This window comes from Loxodonta africana, chromosome 15 (genome assembly GCF_030014295.1).
Source record: "Loxodonta africana isolate mLoxAfr1 chromosome 15, mLoxAfr1.hap2, whole genome shotgun sequence".
In the NCBI taxonomy this organism is placed as follows: Eukaryota; Metazoa; Chordata; class Mammalia; order Proboscidea; family Elephantidae; genus Loxodonta; species Loxodonta africana.
In genome coordinates this window covers 48650374-48675157 of record NC_087356.1, presented here as the reverse complement: position 1 = coordinate 48675157, position 24784 = coordinate 48650374, and the positions used below count along the sequence as shown (strand labels likewise).

At 39.4% G+C, this 24784-nt stretch overlaps 1 protein-coding gene across 1 annotated transcript in view; it reads left to right on the top strand.

The window, feature by feature from the left end:
* The window catches only part of GLB1L3 (galactosidase beta 1 like 3), a 63522-nt gene extending 44789 nt beyond the window's left edge, over positions 1–18733 (top strand). The window contains exons 12-22 of the mRNA XM_023557008.2: positions 6834–6918; positions 7343–7480; positions 8115–8195; positions 8886–8992; positions 10087–10227; positions 12063–12134; positions 12815–12893; positions 13675–13762; positions 14274–14385; positions 18277–18393; positions 18497–18733. Of these exons, the coding sequence (XP_023412776.2) occupies positions 6834–6918; positions 7343–7480; positions 8115–8195; positions 8886–8992; positions 10087–10227; positions 12063–12134; positions 12815–12893; positions 13675–13762; positions 14274–14385; positions 18277–18393; positions 18497–18562 (1086 nt within the window). The 3' untranslated portion in view covers positions 18563–18733. The remainder of the gene's footprint in view (positions 1–6833; positions 6919–7342; positions 7481–8114; positions 8196–8885; positions 8993–10086; positions 10228–12062; positions 12135–12814; positions 12894–13674; positions 13763–14273; positions 14386–18276; positions 18394–18496) is intronic.
* Positions 18734–24784: the final 6051 nt, after the last annotated feature.

Here is a 24784-nt window from a genome sequence, read left to right as displayed (position 1 = left end):
GTTGCAATAGTGAAAGATTCTATGGGGAAAGTATTAAACAATATAGGAAGCATCAAAAGAAGATGGAAGGAATACATAGAGTCATTATACTAAAAAGAATTGGTCAATGTTCAACCATTTCAAGAGGTAGCATATGATAAGGAGCAGATGGTACTGAAGGAAGAAGTCCAAGCTGCACTGAAGGCATTGGCAAAAGAGAACCCTTCAGGAATTAATTGAGTACCAATTGAGATGTTTCAACAACGATGCAGCACTGGAAGCACTCACTCATTTATGCCGGGAGATTTGGAAGACAGCTGCCTGGCCAACTGACTGGAAAAGATCCATATTTATGCCTATTCCCAAGAAAGCTGATCCCACCGAATGTGGAAATTATCGAACAATATCATTAATATCACACACAAGTAAAATTTTGCTGAAGATCATTCAAAAACAACTGCAGCAGTATATCGACAGGGAACTGCCAGAAATTCAGGCCAGATTCAGAAGAGGACTTGGAACCAGTGATATCATTGCTGATGTCAGATGAATTCTGGCTGAAAGCAGAGAATACCAGAAACATGTTTATACCTGTGTTTTATTGACTATGCAAAGGCCTTTGACTGTGTGGATCATAACAAATTATGGATAACATTGTGAAGAATGGGAATTCCAGAACACTTATTGCGCTCAGGAAGAGCCTGTACGTAGATCGAGAGGCAGGTGTATAAACATTCCTGATTGGGGGTTTAGTGATTGGTGGTAGGCTGGTTCAACCCTAGTTGGAGAGTCCTTGAAATGTAAAAGTCGATCATGTTGTTAGGAAGGAGATTAAATCAGCTAACTTAAAACACTTTGAAATGGAAACATTGCCCATCTGGCTAGGAGGGAGTGAGTTAGGGCCTAGGTATTCACCAAATGAAATGCCTGAGAGCAGTTAAGATGAAAAGAATATTTACCTGAGCTAAGGCCTGGGTTTCTACACTCTTTGTGTCACAAGCAATTAAAACTCTCATGGGAAGCCAACTTGTCTTTTGTAGAAGGAAGAGGCAGCCTTCAAATCTAGTTGCAGCTTAATTTAAAACAGAATTTCAGTTTAGGTCTGGGATTAACCACTTCAGTCATGCCACGCACCCCAGTTTTAAGGTTTGTTTATTCACTAGGCTATGTTTTTATAGGCAGACAAATTTAGAGTTGTTTTATCTTCATAGAGCTGAAATTTTCAACATTAGGAATTGATCATTTTTATCTATAATATTGCTTTTTGTCTTCAGGTCAGTATTATTTCTTACTAATACTACCACACCAGATCTCTTTATTTAATATTTGAAGGGTATATCATCTTTCTTGTCATTACTGTATTTTTAATCTTTCTGTAAATCTATGCTTTTTTAGACATGTCTCTTGTAAACAGAAATTAGTTGAGTATTTTTATCCCAGCCTGACACAATACATTTGAAGCTTTTAATCATTTAAACTTAATGTAATTATTGATATACTAAAATTTAAATCTACTGTCTTAGGTGCTTTCTTTTTGTCCTTTTTTGCCTTTTGCTTTACAATCTTGGCTTCTTTTTATGGATTTCAGTATTTTTATCAATTCCTGTTCCCTGTAACAATATGTGAGTTATAAATCCTATTTTTCACCTTTTCACAGTTATCCTTGGAATTTAAATTAAGTACTTAACCTACCACAGTCTAAAGTTAAGCAATATTCTTGCCCTCTACCTAGATTGTACAAGTCCCTTAGGACATTTTGTCTCCATTTACTTCCTCAATAACTCATTCTATTTTTTCTTGTATTTTATTTCTGTTTTTTCAAAAGCCTAGAAAAATTTTTATATTTGTTTTGTACAGTCAATATTCATTTAGTTTTAGCCCAGTTTTTGCTACTTATTATTTCCTATATCAGATATTCTATATAGGATCATTTTTCTTTTTCTTGAAGTATATCCTTTAGAAATCCCTTTAGTGATATCTGTTTATGGAAAACTTTTTTCTTTTAAAATCTCATTCTTGAATGATATTTCACTGGCTCTGGAGTTATAATTTGGTAGTTATTCTCTTTCAGTACATTGTTTGTTAGCCTCATTGTTGCGTTTGAGGTCTTGTGTCAGGCTAACTGTTGTTCCTTTGAAGGTAATTTTTTCCTCTGCCTTGAAGAATTGTCCAATCACTTTGCAGGTTTGTGGCCTAGCAAATCATCTTGACAGAACTATAAACCCAGGGTCAGAAAGACCGTATAAAGAGGCAAACTTGTTGTTCTGTAGGATTTTTTTTTTTTTTTTTGCAGATTCTTAGCAAGTATTTCTTCAAATACTGTTTCTGCCATATTGTCTCACTCTGAGATTCCAACTAAGTTATTTTAGACCTTCTCAAATATGCTTTATGTCTTTTTAGTTTGTATATTTTTGTCTTCCTGTGTTGCCTCTTGGATACTTTCTTCTGACGTACCTTCACATTCACTAATTCTCTTTTCAGCTATATTTTTGTTTTTGTTGTTAGGTGCCGTTGAGTCAGCTCCAACTCTTAGTGACCTCATGTGTAACAGAACAAAACATTGCCCAGTCCTGCACCATCCTCAACAGTTGTTACTGTATTTGAGCCTTTGTTGCAGCCACTGTGTCCATCCATCTTGTTGAGGGGCTTTCTCTTTTTCACTAGCCTTCTACTTTACCGAGTATAATGTCCTTCCCCAGGGATTGGTCCCTCCTGATAATGTGTGTAATGTACGTGAGACAAAGTCTTGCCATCCTCATTTCTAAGAAGCATTTTGGCTGTGCTTCTTCTAAAACAGATTTGTTCATTCTTTTGGCAGTCCATGTTATGTTCATATTCTTTGCCAACATTATAATTCAAACGTGTCAATTCTTCTTCAGTCTTCCTTTTTCATTGTCCAGCTTTCACGTGCATATGAAGCGATTGAAAATACCATAGCTTGGATCAGGTGTACCTTAGTCATCAAAGTGACATTTTGGTTTTTCAGATTTTAAAGAGGTCTTTTGTAGCAGTTGTTTGAACAGAACAGCCATGTCTAAGATGATATTATATTCTATCCAGCATCTTTTCTTGTGTTCAGTGAGGGGTTTGTTGAAATAATATAGCTCATCATTACTGGAAATTGTGTAAATCTTTTGTAATATCTTTAAATATATTTTTTAATTTATTATTTGGTTTATTCTCTTCAGGGACACAAGTTATGTATAATGAGAAATTTGCCTATCTTCCACATCTCATTCATTCCATTTTCTCTCTAATCCTTTTGTCACCATGGTACAGAAGACAAAAGCTTTTGAAGATAAAATCACAGAGGTTTATTCTAGACACGGGTTACAGTTTGAACTGGGAACAACACAGCCGATAGAAATGAGACAGTGGTGTCTGAAGAGGGGACCCAGGCATGGGACAATTATACTGTCAAAGCAGGAACTAGTTGCAGGATACCTCTGATTGGTTCATCTTTGATTTGGGAAGTGCAAGGCAGGGTCTCGTGAGGTGGGGGCAAGGTTCTTGACTGGTCTATAGGGTGTGATTATAAAAGACTGATTGGTTACTAGTCCTTAATGGCTAAAATTAAAGATTACAGGTAATACAGGATGCTTAGAAATGGTCACAAGAGGCTTACACACATTTTCTTCATCTATGCAGCACAAACGTCTTGCTGGAGGCAGCACTTTTCCTGAGTACGTGCATTCTCAGGGTACAAATGGACACTTGTGTCAGGATCCTTTAGAGCACATTGTTTCACACCCTGGTTTTGACCACCAAGGATAAATATTTCCCTAGTGACTCAAATATTATAAAGCGAAAATCTGATCAAGGGTCAGATTGTATGGCTGACATTAACACAGCCATGTTGTGCTTCTGCCTCACTGACTGCGCTAGGACTGTTTCCCTGTGACACTTTTTATTGTATATTCATTTCCATTCAATTTTGTTTACTTTTTGCTACCTTGCTTTTCATGTCTCTTGCAGTGTTTATTTTCCTTTTAGCTACTTACATTTTGACTTAATTTTTTTAGATGGTTGTCTGTCCTTTCTATTTGTTTTTTGTTCTCTCAGGTCATACATTAGCTCCCTATGTTTTCTTGTTGCGTCTTCCTTCAGCATTTTTAGTTCTCTTTTATGCTCTTGATTTATTGAAATGGTTATTTCATTGATATGTTTAACTTTACAACAATATATTTCAGTCACAGTTTTGACCTGTACCATGGAAAATTTTTAGTGAATGGAATGTTTCTCCTCTGTAATTTCTCTTCCTGTGTTTTTTCTTCTTGTCTTCCAATAGGTTTTTAAAATAGATTCTGTTCTTGTTCCTTTTTTTATTATTTAAGAAGCAAAGATACCTCTTTGTTGACTAAGGTGTGCCTGACTCAAGCCGTGCTCTTTTCAATAGCCTCACATGTATGTAAAAGATGGGCAATGAAAAAGGAAGACTGAAGAAGAATTAATGCATTTAAATTGTGGTATTGGTGAAGAATATTTAATATACCATGGACTGCCAGAAGACCAAATGGGTCTGTCTTGGAGGAAGTACTGCCAGAATGCTCCTTAGAAGCAAGGATGGTGCTAGTTTATCTTGCTTACTATGTCATCGGGAGGGGCCAATTGCTGGAGAAAGACATTATGCTTTTGTCTTTTGTAGAGGTCAATGAAAAAGAGAAAGACCCTCAATGAGACGGATTGACACAGTGGCTGCAACAATTGGCTTAAACATAGCAACAATTGTGAGGATGCCACGGGAGGACCAGGCAACATTTAGTTCTGTTGTACATAAGGTCTCTGTAAGTTGGAGCCAACTCCAAGGAAGCTAATGACAACAAGCTTCTTACAGTGAATTATGTAGAGTGTACTCCCTTTGTCAGCTTGTGCACCTTGTTCTGTAATTGCAAATAAGACATTTTTGGAGATAATATAACACTATAGGAGATACTTTCTCAGAAGAAATTTGCCCTGTAGCCTTTCCTGAAATCTTCAGTGAAAGACATCCTCTCTCTGCAGTTTTTTGGTACCTCTGTTAGATCTTCAGTGCTTTTGGCACTCTTTCCTTTTACTTCATATTTTGAAGTTTCAGATGTCTCTGAAATTCATAGAAAATATTTTTTGTGTGTTCATTCTCATTACTCATTTTGATTTTGAGGATTTCCAAGATGAGGAAATCAAGAACACTGATAGTACAGTACCATTTTAAAACCAGAAATCATCCCTCCCTCTTAAAGATAAATGGAAAATCAAGGATCAGCATTTATCTAATAAAAGTTCCCAGTGAGAAGGTAATTAAACTACAAATAAAGAAGAAAATGGAAACCAGGAAATAGAGTTAATTCAGAAAACAATAAATATGAAAGATGCTTATTAATGTGCATAGAAAGATATAAGATTATTTGTCCATGGGAGGATAGCAGGACATTAAGAAGGATAATCAAAAACCAAAACGAACTCATTGAAATTTAAATTTAAATATGAAAGTTGGAAGGTAAAGTTGAAGAAATCTTCTAGAAATAGTACATCAAGGTGTAAAGTATAAGAGTCAAGATAAATGCCTTATAGGATCAATTTAGGAGGTCAAGCATCTTATTAATAGTAACGACAAAAAGAGAGAACAGAGTACACAGAGGAAAGGAAATTACAAATAGCTAACATAACAACATTGCCTATAACTAAGGATGTGTATCTCTAGATTGAAAACACCCATCTAGTGGTTAGCACAGTGAATGGTAAAAAGACCTACATTGTGAAATTAACACCTACAGAGGGGGAAAACCATAGGCTTACATACAAAGCAACAAGAATCAGAGTTGTATAGGTTTTAAAATGTGATAGAAATGAATGGAACATGCCTTTGAAATTTTGAAGATCAGCAAATTTCAACTTAGAATTTTATACCCAGTCTAAATATCAATCAAGTGCATAGGTAGAATAAATACATTTTCAGACATGTAAGAACTGAGAAAATTTATTTCCCATTGTTGTTGGGTGCCATCAAGTTAGTTTCGACTCATATTGACCCTATGTACAGCAGAACAAAACACTGTCCATTCCCGTTCCATCCTCACAATCGTTGTTATGCTTGAGCCCATTGTTGCAGCCGCTGTATCAATCCATCTTGTTGGGGATCTTCTTCTTTTGCTGATTCTCTTCCTTACCAAGCATGATGTCCTTCTCCAGGGACTGGTCCCTCTGATAACATACCCAAAGTATGTGAGATGAAGTCTCGCCATCCTCGCTTCCAACGAGCACCCTGGCTGTATTTCTACCAAGACAGACTTGTTCGTTCTTCTGGCAATCCATGGTATATTCAATATTCTTTCCCAACACCATAATTCAAAGGTGTCAATTCTTTTTCAGTCTTCCTTATTCATTGTCCAGCTTTCACATGCATATGAAGTGACTGAAAGCACCATGGCTTGAGTCAGGTGCACCTTAGTCCTTATGGAATAATTTGAATGGTGCAGGAAATAAATAAACCAAGATAGAAGAAGGCATGGGATCCAGAAAACATCTCCACCCTGGGGATTAGCTAAGAAAAGCAACTTTTCAGGCTGAGTGCCCACACCAGCCTCCAGTAGGGCTAGGTTGAGATTCCTGATGGTGTTTTCCAGGTGTAGCAGGAAGGAACATAAAGCTGGAAGGAGCCTGAAGGCCATAGACATTTAGGAGGGATGGTGGGAAGGTATAATGGGTGAGAGAATGGTAAAATAAGGAATTTTGGATCACAAAGGAAAAACGCTGAATTGGGGTAAGGCAAGAAACCTGATTTTTTCAAATTCTCATCTGTTAGATTGTTTTCTGTTTTTTCTTTTTGTTTCTCATCTGACTGTTTAGACTTAGTATTTTATTTGGTTTGTTTCTAGAGTGAGAAGCCCATTATGATTATGGAGTTCTGGGTTGGATGGTTCGACACATGGGGAAATCAACACTTCCTTAGAGATGCAAAGGGTAAGTGTTTGTCATTAGAGACGGCCCTAAGAAGAGTGGTTTTAAGCCAGTGTTGCCAGGTACATTGTCCTAGAAGGCGGTAATGAGGGCATACTAATTACTTGTACAGTTTCAAAACATTTAATGAAAATTAGATATTTAGGTGACATAAGGGTCTATTATTATTCAATAGATTTAGTTTGGTAGTCAAATTATATCAATACCATGGGAAAAAGAACTTTTAGAAATGGCCTTTGGTGTTGACAGAACTTGGTCTTCTAGTATAGTTCTGGCCAATTTCACCCATGTTCTGGTTGGAATTTTAGTGGAGGTTGAATAATTAAGTTGACTTGTGGGGTGGGGCTGAGTGATAAGACTTCACCAGTGACTTCTCTCTCCTTTTAATTTGTAATTTTCTCTGTATTTTCATCTTCTCCCTCCGCAGAGGTTGAACATACTGTGCTAGAGTTTATCAAAGCTGAGATCTCCTTCAACGCATATATGTTCCATGGTGGAACCAACTTTGGTTTCATGAATGGAGCCACATATCTTGGGAAGCACAGAGGTGTTGTCACAAGCTATGGCAAGTGTTCTCTGATGTGGGCACCTCCCCAGCACGAATGGCACTGGAGGTTTATAGAGAAGGCACTAAAAGCATGCTCACACCTCATTGGGTTTTTTATGCAATATGCTGGGGTACTGACAATTTTCATGTCTAGTTTCCTTTCTTTTGTGATCTTAATAATGCCCCGGTTGACTGTCATTTGTAGTAGATGGGACAGGCTGAGACTTTGTAGCACTGTATTGCTTATCTGTGCACCAACCCCTTGCCTTGAGCCAGCACGCTGTACCTTCTAATACAGATGGCAAGTGAATAGTGATTGCCATGCCAGCACAGTTGGGCCATCCAGACTGGGGAAAGTTAAGAGTATGGATGGAATGTGAGACAGAGCGGTGAGCCCAGTGTATAGCAGCCTCAAACCCCCAGTGAAGGTTGTAGGAAGGATTCCTAGACTTGCTTTGCACCCTGAAACCCAGCCTGGCATGGAAAGTTCTCAGGAGGCAGGGAAGAGATGTCTCCCATCTGGCTTGCTGTCTGTCTCCAGGTTGTGGCTACGACCCCACTGCCAGTCCAGGAATCTCTCATGGCTCTCTGCTGAAGCAGAGACTGTTGTAGAGGACTGAATGGCCAGTGACAGGTCCCTGGTGTCTTGCAGACTATGATGCTGTGCTGACAGAGGCAGGGGATTACACGGAAAAATATTTCAAGCTTCGAAAACTCTTTGGATCCGTCTTAGGTATTCAGCAGCCATTTAAATTTGAGGGATAGTCCTTCTCATGAAATGTCTGTATTCTGAAAAAGGGTGAGGAAATGGAAGGACTTCTCTGGGAACAGCAGTTTAATGAATCGCTTCAGAGCAAGGGCCACCTTAACTTCAAATCCTGGTTTTCCTACTAAAAGCTGTGCGATTTTGCCTAAGTATTTTAAGCCCTTTAAGCCTCAGTTTCTTCACTGAAACATGAAGATAATAATCCCATCTCCTATGGGTTTGGTTTTGATTGTTTTTTTTTGGTTATGATGATCGTGAAGATTAAAGCTTTTACTACTCTTACTAAAGCTCATGGTATAGATAACAAAAATTGTTCTGCTTAATTTTATTTATTTGAATAAACTTAATTAACCGTCTACTGTATACTAGAAACTGGTTAGCATTGGTGTTGCCAAAAGGTGTAAGGCAGAGTTCTCACTCCCTAAGAGCCCTCAGTCTGTAAGACCGATATAAACTCTTAGAGGTCTCTGTATTTATCAGCAAAAGCTCCGACTTAGTCATGGCCTTGTTATTATTGCCCTTGGAGAGGCATTTCCGTGTCCTAGATTAGGACTCATTTCTCTTGTTGGCTCTGGGATGCAAGAGTTAATGATAGGGCTGGGGAGGCTTAAAGAAGGCAGTGGTAGTTTCAGATACCCTGGCCCATGTTCATTGCAGCAACTCCCCTGCCTCCCTTACCTGATCTTGCTCCCAAGACCATGTATCCTGCTGTGAGACCTTCACTCTTTTTGCCACTGTGGGATGCCCTGGAGTACTTGAATGAGGTGAGTGCTGCTGAGCACTGGGATAGGGGTGGCTATTGGAAAGATGGGGGAGAAGGCCTTAGGCCACAGAGTAGAGCTTCCCTCAAGGAGCTTTTTACTGGGGAGTAAAAAAATAAAAAAATTTTTTTTTTTTTTATGAAGCTAATCCTCTATGTTTTACCCAAATATAGAACTGTGGGGCAAGAGCCACAGCCTCCTTCAGGGTAGACTGTGAAGGAGCTTGAACTTGAAGAATAAGTAGGGGTAACAGGGTATTAGAGAATCCTGTTTCCCAGCTCAGATGAACTGAAGCTCCCCCTTTTGTTGAATGCTGGTGTGCGGGACTGTATGAGCTATATGGGAAAAGCTACAGAAATAGGAACCCATGAAACTGGGTTTCTGTCATTGCTTCACCATCAACTAGGCTAGCTAACTGAACTTCTCTGAGCCTCTGCTTTCCCTTTAAAATTAGCCTACCTGTCCTATTTGGAAGAAATGGAGAAATTTGTTCGAAAAATATAATTTTTGGATTCACATTGGTTTTACCTCTGCTATGGCATTTTTTTTTTAAGAGCCCTGGTAGAGCCCTGGTGGTGCAGTGGTTAAGAACTCAGACTGCTAACTAAAAGGTCCACAGTTCGAATCCACCAGCTGCTCCTTGGAAACAGTATAGGGCAGTTCTGCTCTGTTCTGTAGGGCTGCTATGAGTTGAAATTGACTCGATGGCAACGGGTTTATTTTTTACCTCTGCTATCACTGCTCTATTAAAAAAAATTAGTGATTGATATTATAAATGCTAAATAGATGTTTGGTTAGTGAATGACTCTTAATTAGACTTCAGCTATCTTAAAACACAGTTTATTTACTCTGTTAATCAATTCTCATGATTAAAGCAATTGTTCCTCCTTCACCATCTCCGCACCATTGCTTAGTTTTCTAGTTAGTTGAGATATAAAGTACAAGGGCATTATTACATAGCATCTGTTTTAGTATTTCCCATCGAAAGAACCTTTGGGATCACTAGGTGGCACAACAAAAAGTGACAAGAGTATTAGAAGGAAGGTTCCTGACTTTTCATTACCCTAGCTTCTGTTCTTGCCCTATCTCTGTCACAGCCGGTGACATCTAATATACCAGTCAACATGGAGAATCTTCCTATAAACCATGGAAGTGGTCAGTCCTATGGATTCATACTCTATGAGACTTCCATATGCTCTGGAGGTCATCTGTATGTTCATGCTCAAGATATGGCACAGGTAGGCATCAGCAGGCTGTCCACGGTGGTAAGCAAAACTTTGAGCCTAACTCTGCTATTGGGGAAAGTAGTAAGTAGTCAACTTTATTTGATAGTATTTTTAAGAACCAACTATGTGCTAGACAAGGAGCCCTGGTGACACAATGGTTAAGCGCTTAGCTGCTAACCAAAAGGTTGGTGGTTTGAACCCACCCAGCAGTTCCTTGGGAGAAAGACCTGGCGATCTGCTTTCATAAAGTTTACAGCCCAGGAAACCCTAAGAGGCAGTTCCACTCTGTCTCATGGGGTCGCTGTGAGTCAGAATCAGCTTGATGGTACCCAACAACAACATGTGCAAGACATTGGGAATACAAAGTTAAACCAAACAGACTTGCTTTCTGCTTTATCACAACTTAAATCTCTTATAGATTGAATTATGTCCCCCCAAAGTATGTGTTGGAATCCTAACCCCTGTACCTGTGGCAATGTAATGTAATGACCTTATATCTAATGTAATAGAATATAATCACTTTCCATAATGCAATCTAATGTTATGTAATCAATCAATCAGTTGAGGTGTAGAGTGGATCCTAAACCTAACCACTTCTGCATTATATAAAGAGCAGCATAGACACAGACACGCACACACAAACACAGACACGTAAGGGAGTGTGGGGTGGGACCGACACCATGTGAGGATTGTCTACAAGCCAAGAAATCAAAGAATGCCCAGAACTACCTACAAGGAAGGAATAAGTGCTGTCAAAACCCTAATTTGGGCTTCCAGCATCCGGAACTGTGAGAAAATACATTTCTGTTCTTTAAAGCCACCCGCTTGTGGTATTTCTGTTACAACAGCACTAAGAAATTAAGACAAGGTCTAATGGAGAATCCGTATCAATATTAGGGTGTGTCAATGTGGGACGTTTTATGATGAGAAAGAATAGGCAACTGTGGAGCTCTTAGATGAGCTTCTTATCCAGCCTTGGGAGGTCAGGGCCGTTTTCTGGAGTACATGCTGTCTACGCTGGCTCTAGATGATCGGCCAGAGTTAGTGAGGTGAAGAAAGAGAGAAGAGTATTCTGAGCAGAGTGAATAGCATGAGTGAAGAAGAGAGCACGGCTGGCTCTTAGGCCTGAAAGAAGTTGATGATGTCCGGAGCTTGAAATGCAGGAGGGAAAATAAATGCCAGTTGAGGCTACACAGCTACAGGCATCTCTACACCCATAAGTCTAGTGACTGGTCAGTGGACCTCTATTAATGCAGTTGCAGGCAAACCTACTGCTCAATGATCACGTTTGCCAACAGAAATGGCGGAAGCTGTAAAGTGTAGCATCTGCTTTTATTTTTTCACACACATCTAACTGATTGGCCTAAGTGAAATCATGTATGAAATCTTAGATATAAAGTCCAAGTGGAGTTTTGAGCTCTCCTGCCTTCACAGTGCATGGAGGCTCAGCAGATGGAGGATGGAATGGGGGCTGAGGGCCAACCCACTCTATCCGTATCACAAAGTGCAGGGGAAGTTGTCATTGCCACACGCTTCCCCATCTGGGGTGATTCTTTGTTCTTCTTTCTTTTGTTCCTTTCTCTTTGACATTGGACCCAGTCATTGAACAAAGACACTCATCTCAGTTCCTGACCAGTACAGAGTCCAATGAGAGGTGGCCAGGAGGTCCATTATTGTACTTACTTTAAGGATATTGCATTATTGCAACTTCCCAACAGCTTCTAGCCATCTGGGAGCACCAGTGTCCACCACTTTTTTCATAACAACCACCTTTTGACTAAACCAGGGTCTTTCTTCTCCCTTTCTTTAGGTGGCCCATCAGTCTTACTCCAGCTCTTCTTTTGCAGGTGTTTTTGAATGAGGCAATTATAGGAGTTCTGGACGATGATACTCGGAACTTGGACATTCCCAAATTCAAGGTATATACCAAGGGTTGCAAGGTATATATTGGTGGCACAACAATTAAGTGCTTGGCTGCTAACTGAAAGGTTGGCGGTTCGAACCCACCAGCAGCTCTGAGGGAAAAAAGACCTGGTGATCTGCTCTCTTAAGGATTACAGCCTAGGAAACTCTATGGGGCAGTTCTGCTCTGTCCTATATGGTTGCTAAGAGTCAGAATTGACTCCACAGCACACAACAACAACATCAACAGTCTGGGTGCTAGTCTAATGCAAACATGCCCTGGTCCCGAGATAGACTCCCTTCTTTCCCTACAACTATCCTTCTGTATTGCTCCTAATTTAGGGTCCCATCAGGAAGTGTGTAAGGCTATAACTGCATTCCCTAGGCCTGGATACGTCAGGAGCTGCAGCCTCTAAGCTTTAGTATGAGTGGAATTTCCCCTTTGGATGTTCTTTTGCTCCAACAGCCCTGAGTCACTCATCAGCCCCAGTTTGGGTCTGAGATAAATGGTACAACCGAGTTTATCCTTCCAGGTAGGACAGCAGAGGGGGAAGGGGAAGAGTGATATGGAACAGGAACACTAAGGGGTCCTTATAAGAACTAAGGATTACAGAGTTCTGAAGTCTTCTATTAGGGAAAAGAATGGGCTCTATAGGAAAAGCCCCACAATCTCCATGAGCTAACCTGTCCCAAACAGGGCTGCCAGCTTCTGAGGATCCTGGTGGAGAATCAAGGACGAGTCAATTTTTCGTGGAAAATTCAAGAGCAACGGAAAGGTAGGCTCTGCCTGAGAAGAGGCCCTAGCTTATCTTCAAAAGTTATTTGACCCCTGGGACTGGGGCTATGTTGGGGTTGGAATAGGGTCCCCGAGGCAGTGGGATACCAATGCCCTAGAACTAAAGGTGCAAACTCCTTCCCTGCCCCTGTCCTGCAGGGAGGAAAGTGGAGTAGTTATGTGGGGTGTTACTCTGTCAGTTAAACCCCTTACCTAAATTTCCTTCACAATTAGCGTTTCTAGTATTAATTCATCATTAAAAAGCTATCTTTCCTTTTACTTAGGGAAATTTGTAGTTATATCTTTGGGGTAATAAATAATTCAAGGTGCTCGAATTCTTAAATGTTAAGCATTAAAAATGTTAGAAACATTTTCCCCCTTATACTTTTTCTTCCTCCCCAGGGCCCTGGGCCAGGACCCTTGGGCTGCCTTCTTCTTTCTCCATGCCACTGAGGCTTTTCCTTCACGTGCACCTGCCTCTCTCCTCTTACTTCTCCAATGCTCTGACCTCTATGTGAAGAGGAGCCCTTCTTAGTCTCGGTGCCCAAGCTCCTCTTGGGGATTTGAGGGAAAGTTCTGCTGTTAAGCAGGAGCTGTCTTTGTAGGATGTACACAGGAAACACACAGTAAGAAACCCTCAATCATACATAGCAGGCCTGACAAGTATTTGCCGTCACGGGTGAGCCCTTGTCACAAAGAGCATACATGTCTATTTCTTTGTCCCCAACTCTGGAGAATATCCAGCCCCTGTTCATATTCTCTTTCCTACCTTCCACCTGCAGGATTAACTGGATTTATTGGCATCAATAACATTCCCCTGAAAGGTTTCACTATCTATTCTCTGGAAATGAAAATGAACTTCTTTGAGAGGTATGTTCCTGTATATGCCCAATAGACACTTAGAGAAATCACGTAACTCAGAGATCATTGATCAAACTCTTCACCTGCAGGCAAAGAACCCAACACCCAGAGACCTGAAGTGATTTGTCCAAGGTTATAGAGTGCTTTGGAATCAGGACTAGAACCTTAGAACTTGTCTCATAATTCTGATTTTAATCCTTCTACTCTAATACAGGAAACCCTGGTGGTGTAGTAGTTAAGAGCTATGGCTGCTAATCAGAAGGTCAGCAGTTTGAATTCACCAGGTGCTCCTTGGAAACCATATGGAGCAGTTCTACTCTGTCCTATAGGGTCGCTATAAGTTGGAATTGACTCAACAGCAGCGGGTTTTTTTTTTTTTTAAGTCTACTGCATCCCACTGAAACCGTGTTGTAGAGCTGGAAACAGAATCCTAGTCTCTAAGAAGGAAACTTGGGGGTCAATATCGGGCCTAAAGCTGGGAAGGGGCTTTCTTCTACCTCACTATTGGCTCTTCTTTCAGGCTTCGTTCTGCCACCTGGAGGCCTGTCCCAGAGAGCTATTCGGGTCCTGCTTTCTACCTTGGTACCCTGATGGCTGGCCCTTCTCCCAAGGACACCTTTCTGAGACTGCTGGTAAGTGAATTGCTCTCTTCCGTTCCTGGTGTTCCAACCAATGACTCTTAAAGAACCCTGAAGCAAAGACATATGTTCCTGATAGGGATTCTTTCCTTCCTTCCTTTTCTCCTCTTCCTCACTTCCAACAAATGCTTCCAACATTTCTCAGCCTTTCTAATACAATCTCTGTCTACAAGATGTAGAAAGTAAAGAGAGTAAGAGACAAAAGGAATATGGCAAACCCACCCCCACTCCAATATCTCTTTCCTTCTCAGAGCTGAACACTGCCCACAGTTTGTGCGTTTTCATATATAAGTTGGGCTAGGTGTTTCTAAATGCACACACAATCATTTTTTCGTCTAACAGTATTACACAATAAATTGTATTCTGTGACTTGTTTTTTTCTGGGGGGGGTAGTTTTTACCTAGTATATCTTTTTTAATGTATAAACACACTTAGCTTAAATACACAAAATATGAATGTGCAGATTAATAAATTATCTCAAAGTGAACACCTTATAATTAATACTGAGATTTAAAAAAAGTAGAATATTGTCAACCCCCTCCCCCCCCCCCGCCGCTCCCAATCACTGCCCCACCCAAAGGTAACCACTATCTTGACTTCTAATACTCTGGTTCAGTGTTTCCCATTTCTTGTGTAAACTGAATTCTACAGCAAACATTCTTCTTAAGGTGGCTTCTTTTGTTCAACTTTGTTTTTAGATTCATCCATTTATTGACGTTGCTGTGATCTGTTCATTTTCACTGCCATGTAGGATTCCATTTTATCAATATGCCATAATTAACTATTCTACTATTGATGGGCATTTGAGTTATTTCTAGTGTTTGGCTATTATAAGTAATTAAGTTATAGACTTTTTTTTTGTATTTATGTTCATGACTGAGATATCTTTGTCAGGTTTTGGTACGAAGGTTTAGGGCCCTCATAAAATGATGTGGGAAGTGGAGTTTGTGTAAGATTGGTATGAGTCTTTAAATATTTTGTAGATTTCGTTAGTGAAACCACCTAGGGCTGGAATGTTCTTTGTGGGAAAGTTTAAAGTACCATTCAAATTTCCTGTTTCTTTAAAAGTTAGTTTTGATAAAATGTATTTTTTCCGAGAATTTTTCCATTTCATCTAATTTTCAAATGTATTGCCTTTAACCTGTTCATTTTGAATGTCTAGATCACCTCTAGTAATGTTCCCTTTATATTTCTGTTGTAGATTGTGCATTCTCTGTTCTTTCTTTGTCAGTCTCTCTGGAGCATTATTACTTATTCTTTTTAAATATATGAATTTAAGCTTTTAATTTTCATTTAAGCATGGATTTGGTTGATTCCCATAGGCATGTATGTATTTTATTTTTATCATCAATTAATTCAAAATATGTTCTAATTTATGTTGTGATATCTACTTTGACCTATTTAGAAGTGTATTTCCTAATTTCCAAACATTTGAATATTTTATAGTTATTGATTTATCAATTTATTTAATTGCACTGACTGAGAGCTTTAAAATATGCCAAGACTTGTTTATATTTCAATATACAGTCAAATTTGTAAATGCTTTGATGTGTACTTGGAAAAATATGTATATTCTATAGATGTTAGATAAATGTTCTATATGTGTCAGTTGGTTCAATTTTGTTAATCACCTTGTTTTGATTGTTTTATATCTTTATTGATTTTTGTCTGCTTTGTTTATCAGCTATTAAGAAGTTGTATGAAAATTTTCCACTGTGTTTGTGAATTTATTTCTCTGTTATTATGTCAACTTTGCTTTATGTATTTTGAATCTCTATTTTTAGCTTCCACAAAATTTAGAATTTAATCATCAAGAGATATCCATCTTTAACTGTAGTAATGCTTCTTGCCTTAAAGTATACTTTTTCTGATATTAATAGCGCTATGGCAACTTCCTTCTGGTTAGGGCTTATATATTATATCCTTTTCCATTCTTTTTATTTATCTTTTTTTACTCCCTTGTATTGTACATGTTTCTCTTCATATTGCATAGAACTATTTTTTGAATATCTAATCTAGCAATCTTTGTCTTTGAGTTAGACATTTTGTAGACTCCAGTTTTATGTGCTAGACCATCTTGTCTCTTACCGTCTTCTGTATTTTGCATTCTTTTGTTTCTCTGAGCTTCTTTTGGAAATTTTCTTCAAACTTATTATTTGGTTTTCTAATTCTTTATATGTCTAATCTGCTATTCAAGGATCCCTGGTGGCACAGTGGTTAAGCACTCGGCTGTTAACCAAACGAAAGGTTGGTGGTTCGAACACACCAGCCACTCCACAGGAGAAGGATGTGGCAGTCTGCTTCCATCTATGGCAGTCTGCAGCCTTGGAAACCCTTTGGGGCAGTTCTGTTCTATCCTATAGGGTCTTTGAGAGTCAGAATTGACTCAGGGGCAATGGGTTTGGTGTGGTTTAATCTGCTATTCATAGAAGTTCTTGGTTGGCACAGATGGTTAAGCACTCAACCACTAGACGAAAGGTTGGTGGTTCTTACCCACCCAGGGATGCCTCAGAAGACAGGCCTAGCAGTCTGCTTCTGAAAGGTCACAGCCTTGAAAACTCTATGGAGCAGTTTTACTCTGCACATATGGGGTCGCTATGAGTTGGAATCAACCTGATGGCAATTAACAACAATAATCTGCTATTCATGGGGACTCCATGTGTGACAGAGTAGAACTTCATCATAGGGTTTTCTTGGTTATAATTTTTATGGCCTTTTTTCCACAACATTGCTAGGTAGGTTTGAACCGTCAACCTTTAGGTTAGCAGTCAATCATAAACCCAGGTTTGAACCGTCAGCCTTTAGGTTAGCAGGTGATTGCAAATCTCCTGAGCCACCCAGTTGGGATCGAACTGAAGCAACAGATTTGGTTTTGTTTTTAATCTGCTATTCAAAAATCCATCAAATTCTTAATTTCAATGATTGCATATTTTAGCTCTAGAATCTTCATTCTATAATTTTGCCTTTTTTATAGTTTCCACTTCACTGTCAAATTTCTCAATCTTGTCTTTTATATCCTTAAACATATTAATTTATTAAGCATGTGTCTGTTATCTGGATCATTTGTGTGTCTGTTTCCATTGTCTGTTATTCCTCTTGGTTTTTGATCACAATGTCTTTTTTTCCCATCTGCCTGATTATTTTTTTGATTGAGTGTCAAGCATTATATATGAAAAATGCTAGAAATAATTCAAGGCCTAATATGATGTTATCTTCCTTCAGAGGATTTACATTCACTTCTGGAAATGACTGGGGACACAAGCAATCCCAGGTCACCTTACTGCAATTACAAGGGTTAAAATGATTTGAAACAAATCTTCAACATTTGTGAGAACTTTTTTATTTCTAGTTTACTCTTCTCCTTGGGTGTAGCCCCTTAGGGTTCCAACCAGAGTGTGGAGTACTTTAATAAGACTGCCTGATATCTAATTTCAGCTACCTGTTCCTGAACATACAGATGCCTCTAGTGGAAAAAATGCCTCAATGTTTTCTTGTCTCTGGATTTTCTTCTTCTAAATCTTGGTGCTGAAATTCTTCACTGTATTGCAAATAGATTACAACATGTATTTTGTGTAGCTATTGTCAGCATTAGAATTCATTTCTGTTACCTGTTACTTAATTCTGGCAAGCAGAACATGCACTTTTTAAAAAATATAACATAGGGCAGAAACAACGATAGTACATATTACCATTAAAGGGTTGTTTTCATTTATGGTTTTCTCTGTCATTCCTAGATCTGGTGCAGCAGGGCAGAACTTCCCATCCTGAACTCATTTCCACTTTCAGTGCCATAAAGCATCTCAGTCTCACTCTGACCCCCCAAGTGCCTTAGATTTTATCTTGCTAGTGTGAATGTTCCTAGTCTCTAGCCTCCGTTCTTTCCAGGGATGGAATTATGGATTTGTGTTCATCAACGGGCGTAACCTTGGGAGATATTGGCATATTGGACCTCAGGAAACACTTTACCTTCCTGGGGCCTGGCTTCATCCAGAAAACAATGAGGTAAGTCCCTCCATGTCTGCCTTGATATCTCACCCCAAGAGTACAAATTGCAGTATCTTTTCCATCTTGTACTGATTACTGTCAACTTTTCTTTTCTTCCCAGATCATCCTATTTGAGAAAATGAGGAGTGGCTCAGATATCCAATCCATGGATAGGCCCAACCTATAAGACTCTATTTTAACACATTTCTTGGATGGTTAAGAGTTCATCTATAAGTAGTTTTTCAAGAAGAAGTTATGTCAAGAATATCATACACAGTGTTGCTTACAATAGTGAAACTGTGAAAATAACACACACACACACAAAATAACAGTAGGTAAATTGTTATGTAGATTATCATGTATCCATATGATGGCTATTTTTAGACCTTAAGAAGTCTTCAAAATCTTTAATGACTTTCATGTTTTTATCTGGGTAAACATTACTTCTTAGCAGGTTCTTATTCTGTAATCATATGTGATCTCAGGCAAATATGAATAAAACAAACAAACAAAAAACTTTACTTCTACCTCCGCACAATCAGCTGGGAGAAAGGGGAGGGTCTCCCAGCCCAGGAGCAGATAAAAATTACCAGCCTCACCATCCCAGACAGAGTCTCATAAGTGCTGACTGGTCACTTAGCTGTGGGGCTGGGGGGGGGGGATGGGGGGAGGCAAGAGTGTCTCTAGGTTGCACTGCAGGCCATGTATCTCCAGGGTGGCCTGAGGGGTCACATTCAATGAGGGAGAGAACAGCAATTTGGTTGTTTGGTTCCAACGTGTGTGACAGCAAAGCTTGGCATGGAGTATATGTCCTCTTGTTACTCCTTGGCTATCTGGGTGTAGTAAAGGCTCTTGCTGAAAGTGGCCAGAATTCATACCAGAGAAGTTAGATACCACGTATACCTTAGGGCATTGAAGCTTAATTCTCTTAGTGAACCCCAAAAAAGATGTTCTGAAGAACATACTGCAAGCAGAAATGATCCCAGGTGGAAGGTCAGCAATTCAAGAAAAAATGTGGAGCAAAGGAAGGATGCTGACAAGTATGTGAGTAAATGTGAATAAACATTAATTCAATAAGAATAGCACTCAATTCTAATTTGAGGTAAAATCCTGTAAGATTGGGCAAAAGCGTTATGTAAGATGAGAGGGCGTGATAGCAATAAGAGTGACCTAAGGTTTCTATATTGCTCAGATATTACCTTTAGACATTATTGAAAATGCATGCTAATACACTTAGTGTCTTAGTCATCTAGTGCTGCTATAAGAGAAATACAAAAACCAAAAGTGGGTGGCTTTAACAAACAGAAGTTTAATCTCTCACAGTCTAGTAGGCGAGAAGTCCAAATTTGGGGCATCAGCTTCAGGGGAAGGCTTTCTCTCTCTGTTGGCTCTGGAGGAAGGTCCTTGTCATCAACCTTTCCCTGGTCTAGGAGCTTCTCAGGAGCAGGGACCCTGGGTCCAAAGGACACGATCTGCTCCTGGTGCTGCTTTCTTGGTGGTATGAGGTTCCCCAGTCTCTCTGATTGATTCTTTTTATCTCAAAATAAATTAACTTAAGACACAATCTAATCTTGTAGATTGAGTCCTGCCTCATTAACATAATTGCCATTAATCCCATCCCATTAACATCATAGAAATAGGATTTAGAACACATAGGAAAATCATATCAGATGACAAAATGGTGGGCGACCACACAATACTGGGAATCATGGCCTAACCAGGTTGACAAATATTTTGGGGGGACACAATTCAATCCATGACACTTAGCCTAACTATTACAAGAATACACATAGATTTATAGTTTTTTAATTGTGCTTTAATTGAAAGTTTACAGCTAAAGTTAGTTCCTCACAAAAAAATTTATACACACATTGTTGCGTGACCCTAGTTGTTATCCCTATGTCAGCACACTTCTCCTTTCCACCCTGGATTTCCCGTGTCCATTCAGCCAGCTTCTGTTTCTTTCTGCCTTCTCATCTTACCTCCAGGCAGAAGCTGCCCATTTAGTTGCATATATCTATCTACTTGAACTAAGAAGAACAAACACTCTTCACGAGTATCACTCGTCTAACCTTTGCCTGAAGAGTTGGCTTCAGGAATGGTTTTAGTTCTGGGTTAACAGAGAGTTAGGGGACCATGTCTTCTGGGGTTCCTCCAGTCTCAGTCAGACCATTAAGTCTGGTCTTTTTACTAGAATTTGAGTTCTGCACCCCACTTTTTTCCTACTCCATCAGGGACTCTCTCTTGTGTTCCCTGTCAGGATGGTCATTGGTGGTCGCTGGGCACCGTCTAGTTCTTTGGGTCTCAGGCTGATGGAGTCTCTGGTTTATGTGTCCCTTTTTGTTTCTTGGGCTAATATTTTCCTTGTGTCTTTGGTGTTCTTCATTCTCCTTTGCTCCAGGTGGTTTGGGACCAATTGAAGCATCTTAGATAGCTGCTTGCTAGCTTTTACGACCCCAAATGCCACTTACCAAAGCGGATGCAGAACATTTTTATATTAAACTTTGCTATGCCAGTTGACCTAGATATCCCCTGAAACCATGGTCCTCAGATCCCCATCCCTGCTACTCTGTCCCTCAAAGTGTTTGGGTGTATTCAGGAAACTTCTTAGCTGTTGATTTAGTCCAGTTGTGCTGACTTCCCCTGTATTGTGTGTTGTCCTTCCTTTCACCTAAGATAATTCTTGTCTACTATCTAGTTAGTGAATACACCTCTCCCTCCCTCCCCACCCTCGTAACCATCAAAGAATGTTTTCTTTTGTGTTTAAAACTTTTCTTGAGTTCTTGTAATAGTGATGTCATACAATATTTGTCCTTTTGCAACAGGCTAATATCACTCAGCATAATGCCTTCCAGATCTATTCATGTTATGAGATATTTTGCAGATTCATCCTTGTCCTTTATCATTGCATAGTATTCCATTGTGTGAATATACAATAATATATCCATTCGTCCATCGATGGGCACCTGGGTTGTTTCCATCTTTTTGCTATTGTGGACAGTGCTGCAAGGAATGTGGGTGTGCATATTTCTATTCATGTGACAGCTCTTACTTCTCTAGGATATATTCCAAGGAGTGGGCCTGCTGGATCATATGGTACTTCTATTTCTAGCTTTTAAGGAAGCAACAAATGGATTTCCAAATGGTTGTACCATTTTGCATTCCCACCAGCAGTGTATAAATGTCGCAGTCTCTCGACAACCCCTCCAACATTTATTACTTTTTTTTTTTGATTAATGCTAGCCTTGTTGGGGTGAGATGGTATCTCATTGTAGTTTTGATTTGCGTTTCCCTAATGGGTAATGATCGCGAGCATTTCATCATGTATCTGTTAGCCACCTGAATGTCTTCTTTGGTGAAGAAGTGCCTGTTTATATCCTTTGCCCATTTTTAATTGGGCTATTTGTCTTTTTGTTGTTGAGCTTTTGCAGTACCTTATAAATTTTAGATATTAGGCCCTGATCCAATATGTTGTAGCCAAATTTTTTTCCCCAGTCTGTGGGTTGTCTTTTTACTGTTTTGGTGAAGTCTTTTGATGAGCTTAAGTGTTTGATTTTTAGGAGCTCCCAGTTATCTAGTTTCTTTTCTGGTGTTTGTACATTGTTAGTAATGTTTTGTATTTTGTTTATACCATGTATTAGGGCTCCTAGTGTTGTCCCTGTTTTTTCTTCCACGATCTTTATTGTTTTAGGTTTTATATTTAGGTCTTTAATCCATTTTAAGTTAGTTTTTGGGCATGGTATGAGGCATGGGTCTTGTTTCACTTTTTTTGCAGATGGATATCTGTTATGCCAGCACCATTTGCAAAAGAGACTGTCTTTTCCCCATTTAATCCAATGATATTTGGAACTTTGTCAAATACTGGCTGCTCATAGGTAGATGAATTTACGTCTGGATTCTCAATTCTGTTCCATTGGTCTATCTTTCTGTTGTTGTACCAGTAGTAGGCCATTTTGACTACTGTGGTGGTATAATAGGTTCTAAATTCAGGTAGTGTGAGACCTCCTACTTTGTTCTTCTTCTTCAGTAATGCTTTACTTATCTGGGGCCTCGTCCCTTTCCAGATGAAGTTGGTGATTTGTTTCTTCATCTCCTTAAAAAATGTTTTTGGCAAATGCTTCAAAGGCCAGAAGAGCAGGGACGGAGATTTGGGGACCATGGTTTCAAGGGACATATAGGTCAATTGGTATAACAGACTGTATTAAGAAAACATTCTGCATCCCACTTTGGTGAGTGGCATCTGGGGCTAGCAAGTGGCCATCTAAGTTGTGTCAATTAGTCTCAACCCACCTGAAGCAAAGGAGAATGAAGAACACCAAAGACAAGGTAAATAAGAGCCCAAGAGACAGAAAGGGCCACATAAACCAGAGACTACCTCAGCCTGAGACCAGAAGAACTAGATGGTGCCCAGTGACCACCAATGACTGCCCTGGCAGGGAACATAACAAAAAATCCCCAATGGAGCAAGAGAACAGTGGAATGCAGACCTCTAATTCTCATAAAAAGACCAGACTTAATGGTCTGAGATTTGAGGGACCCTAGTTTTTTTTTAGAGGTCATAGTCCCCGGACCCACTGTTAGCCCAAGATGGAACCATTTCCTAAGCCAACTCTCCAAACAGGGATTGGACTGGACCATAAGACAGAAAATGATACTGATGAAGAGTGAGCTTCTTGGCTCAAGTAGACACATGAGACTATATGGACAGCTCCTGTCTGAGGAGAGATGAGAAGGCAGAGGGGGACAGAAGCTGGTTGAATGGACATGGGGAATACAAGGTGGAGAGGAGGAGTATGCTGTCTCATTAGGGGGAGAACCAAAACCAAAACCAAACCCAGTGCCGTCGAGTCAATTCCAACTCATAGTGACCCTGTAGGACAGAGCAGAACTGCCACATAGAGTTTCCAAGGAGCACCTGGTGGATTTGAACTGCTCACCCTTTGGTTAGCAGCCATAGCACTTAACCACTACGCCACCAGGGTTTCCACTAGGGGTGAGAGCAGCTAGGAATACATAGCAAGGTGTGTATAAGTTGTTGTATGAGAGACTTACTTGATTTGTAAAGTTGCACTAAAAGCACAATAAAAAGAAATGTCATTGGAATTTGGATCAGGATTGTATCTATAGATCACTTTGGGTAGAACTGACATTTTCACAATGTTGAGTCTTCCTATCCATGAGTAAGGTATGTTTTTCCACTTAAATAGGTCTCTTTTGCAGTAGTGTCTTGTAGTTTTCTTTGTATAGGTCTTTTACATCACTGGTTAGATTTATTCCTACGTATTTTATCTTCTCAGGGGCTATTGTAAATGGTATTGATTTGGTGATTTCCTCTTCAAAGTTCTCTTTGTTGATGTAGAGGAATCCAACTGATTTTTATTTGTTTGTCTCGTATCTTGACACTTTGCTGAAATCTTCTATTATTTTCAGTATTTTTCTTGTGAATCCTTTAGGGTTTTCCATGTGTAGGCTCATATCATTTGCAAATAGGGATACTTTTACTTGTTGCTTACCATTTTGGATGCCCTTTATTTCTTTTTGTAGCCTACTTGCTCTGGCTAGGACCTCCAGCACAATGTTGAATAAGAGTGGTGACAAAGGGCATCCTTGTCTGGTTCCATTCTCAAGGGGAATGCTTTCAGACTCTCTCCATTTAGAATGATGTTGGCTGTTGGCTTTGTATAAATATCCTTTATTATGTTGAGGAAGTTTCCTTCTGTTCCAATTTTGCTGAGTTTTTATCATGAATGGGTGTTAGACTTTGTCAGATGCCTTTTCTGCATCAATTGATAAGATCGTGTGGTTCTTGTCATTTGTTTTATTTATGAGATGGATTACATTGATTGTTTTTCTAACGTTGAACCATCCCTGCATACCTGATATGAATCCTACTTGGTCATGGTGAATTATTTTTTTCATATGTCGTTGAATTCTATCAGCTAGAATTTTGTTGAGGTTTTTTGTGTCTATGTTAATGAGGGATAATGGCCCATAGTTTTCTTTTTTTGAGGTGTCTACCTGGTTTTTGTGTCAACATTATGCTGGCTTCATAGAATGAGTTGGAGGGTATTCCATCCTTTTCTGTGCTCTGAAATACCTTGGGTAGTATTGGTGTTAACTCTTCTCTGAAACTTCTGTAGAATTTTCCCGTGAATCCATCAGGGCCAGCGCTTATTTTTGTTGGAAATTTTTAAATTATTATTTCAATTTCTTCTTTTGTTATAATTTTATTTAGTTGTTCTATCCTGTTTGTGTTAATTTAAGTAGGTAGCATGTTCCTAGCAATTTGTCCAATTCCTCTAGGTTTTCAAATTTGTAGTAGCACAATGTTTCCATTAGGATGCTTTTAATTTCATTTTTGTCCCTCATGATATCACCCATATCATTTCTCATTCAGGTTATTTGCTTC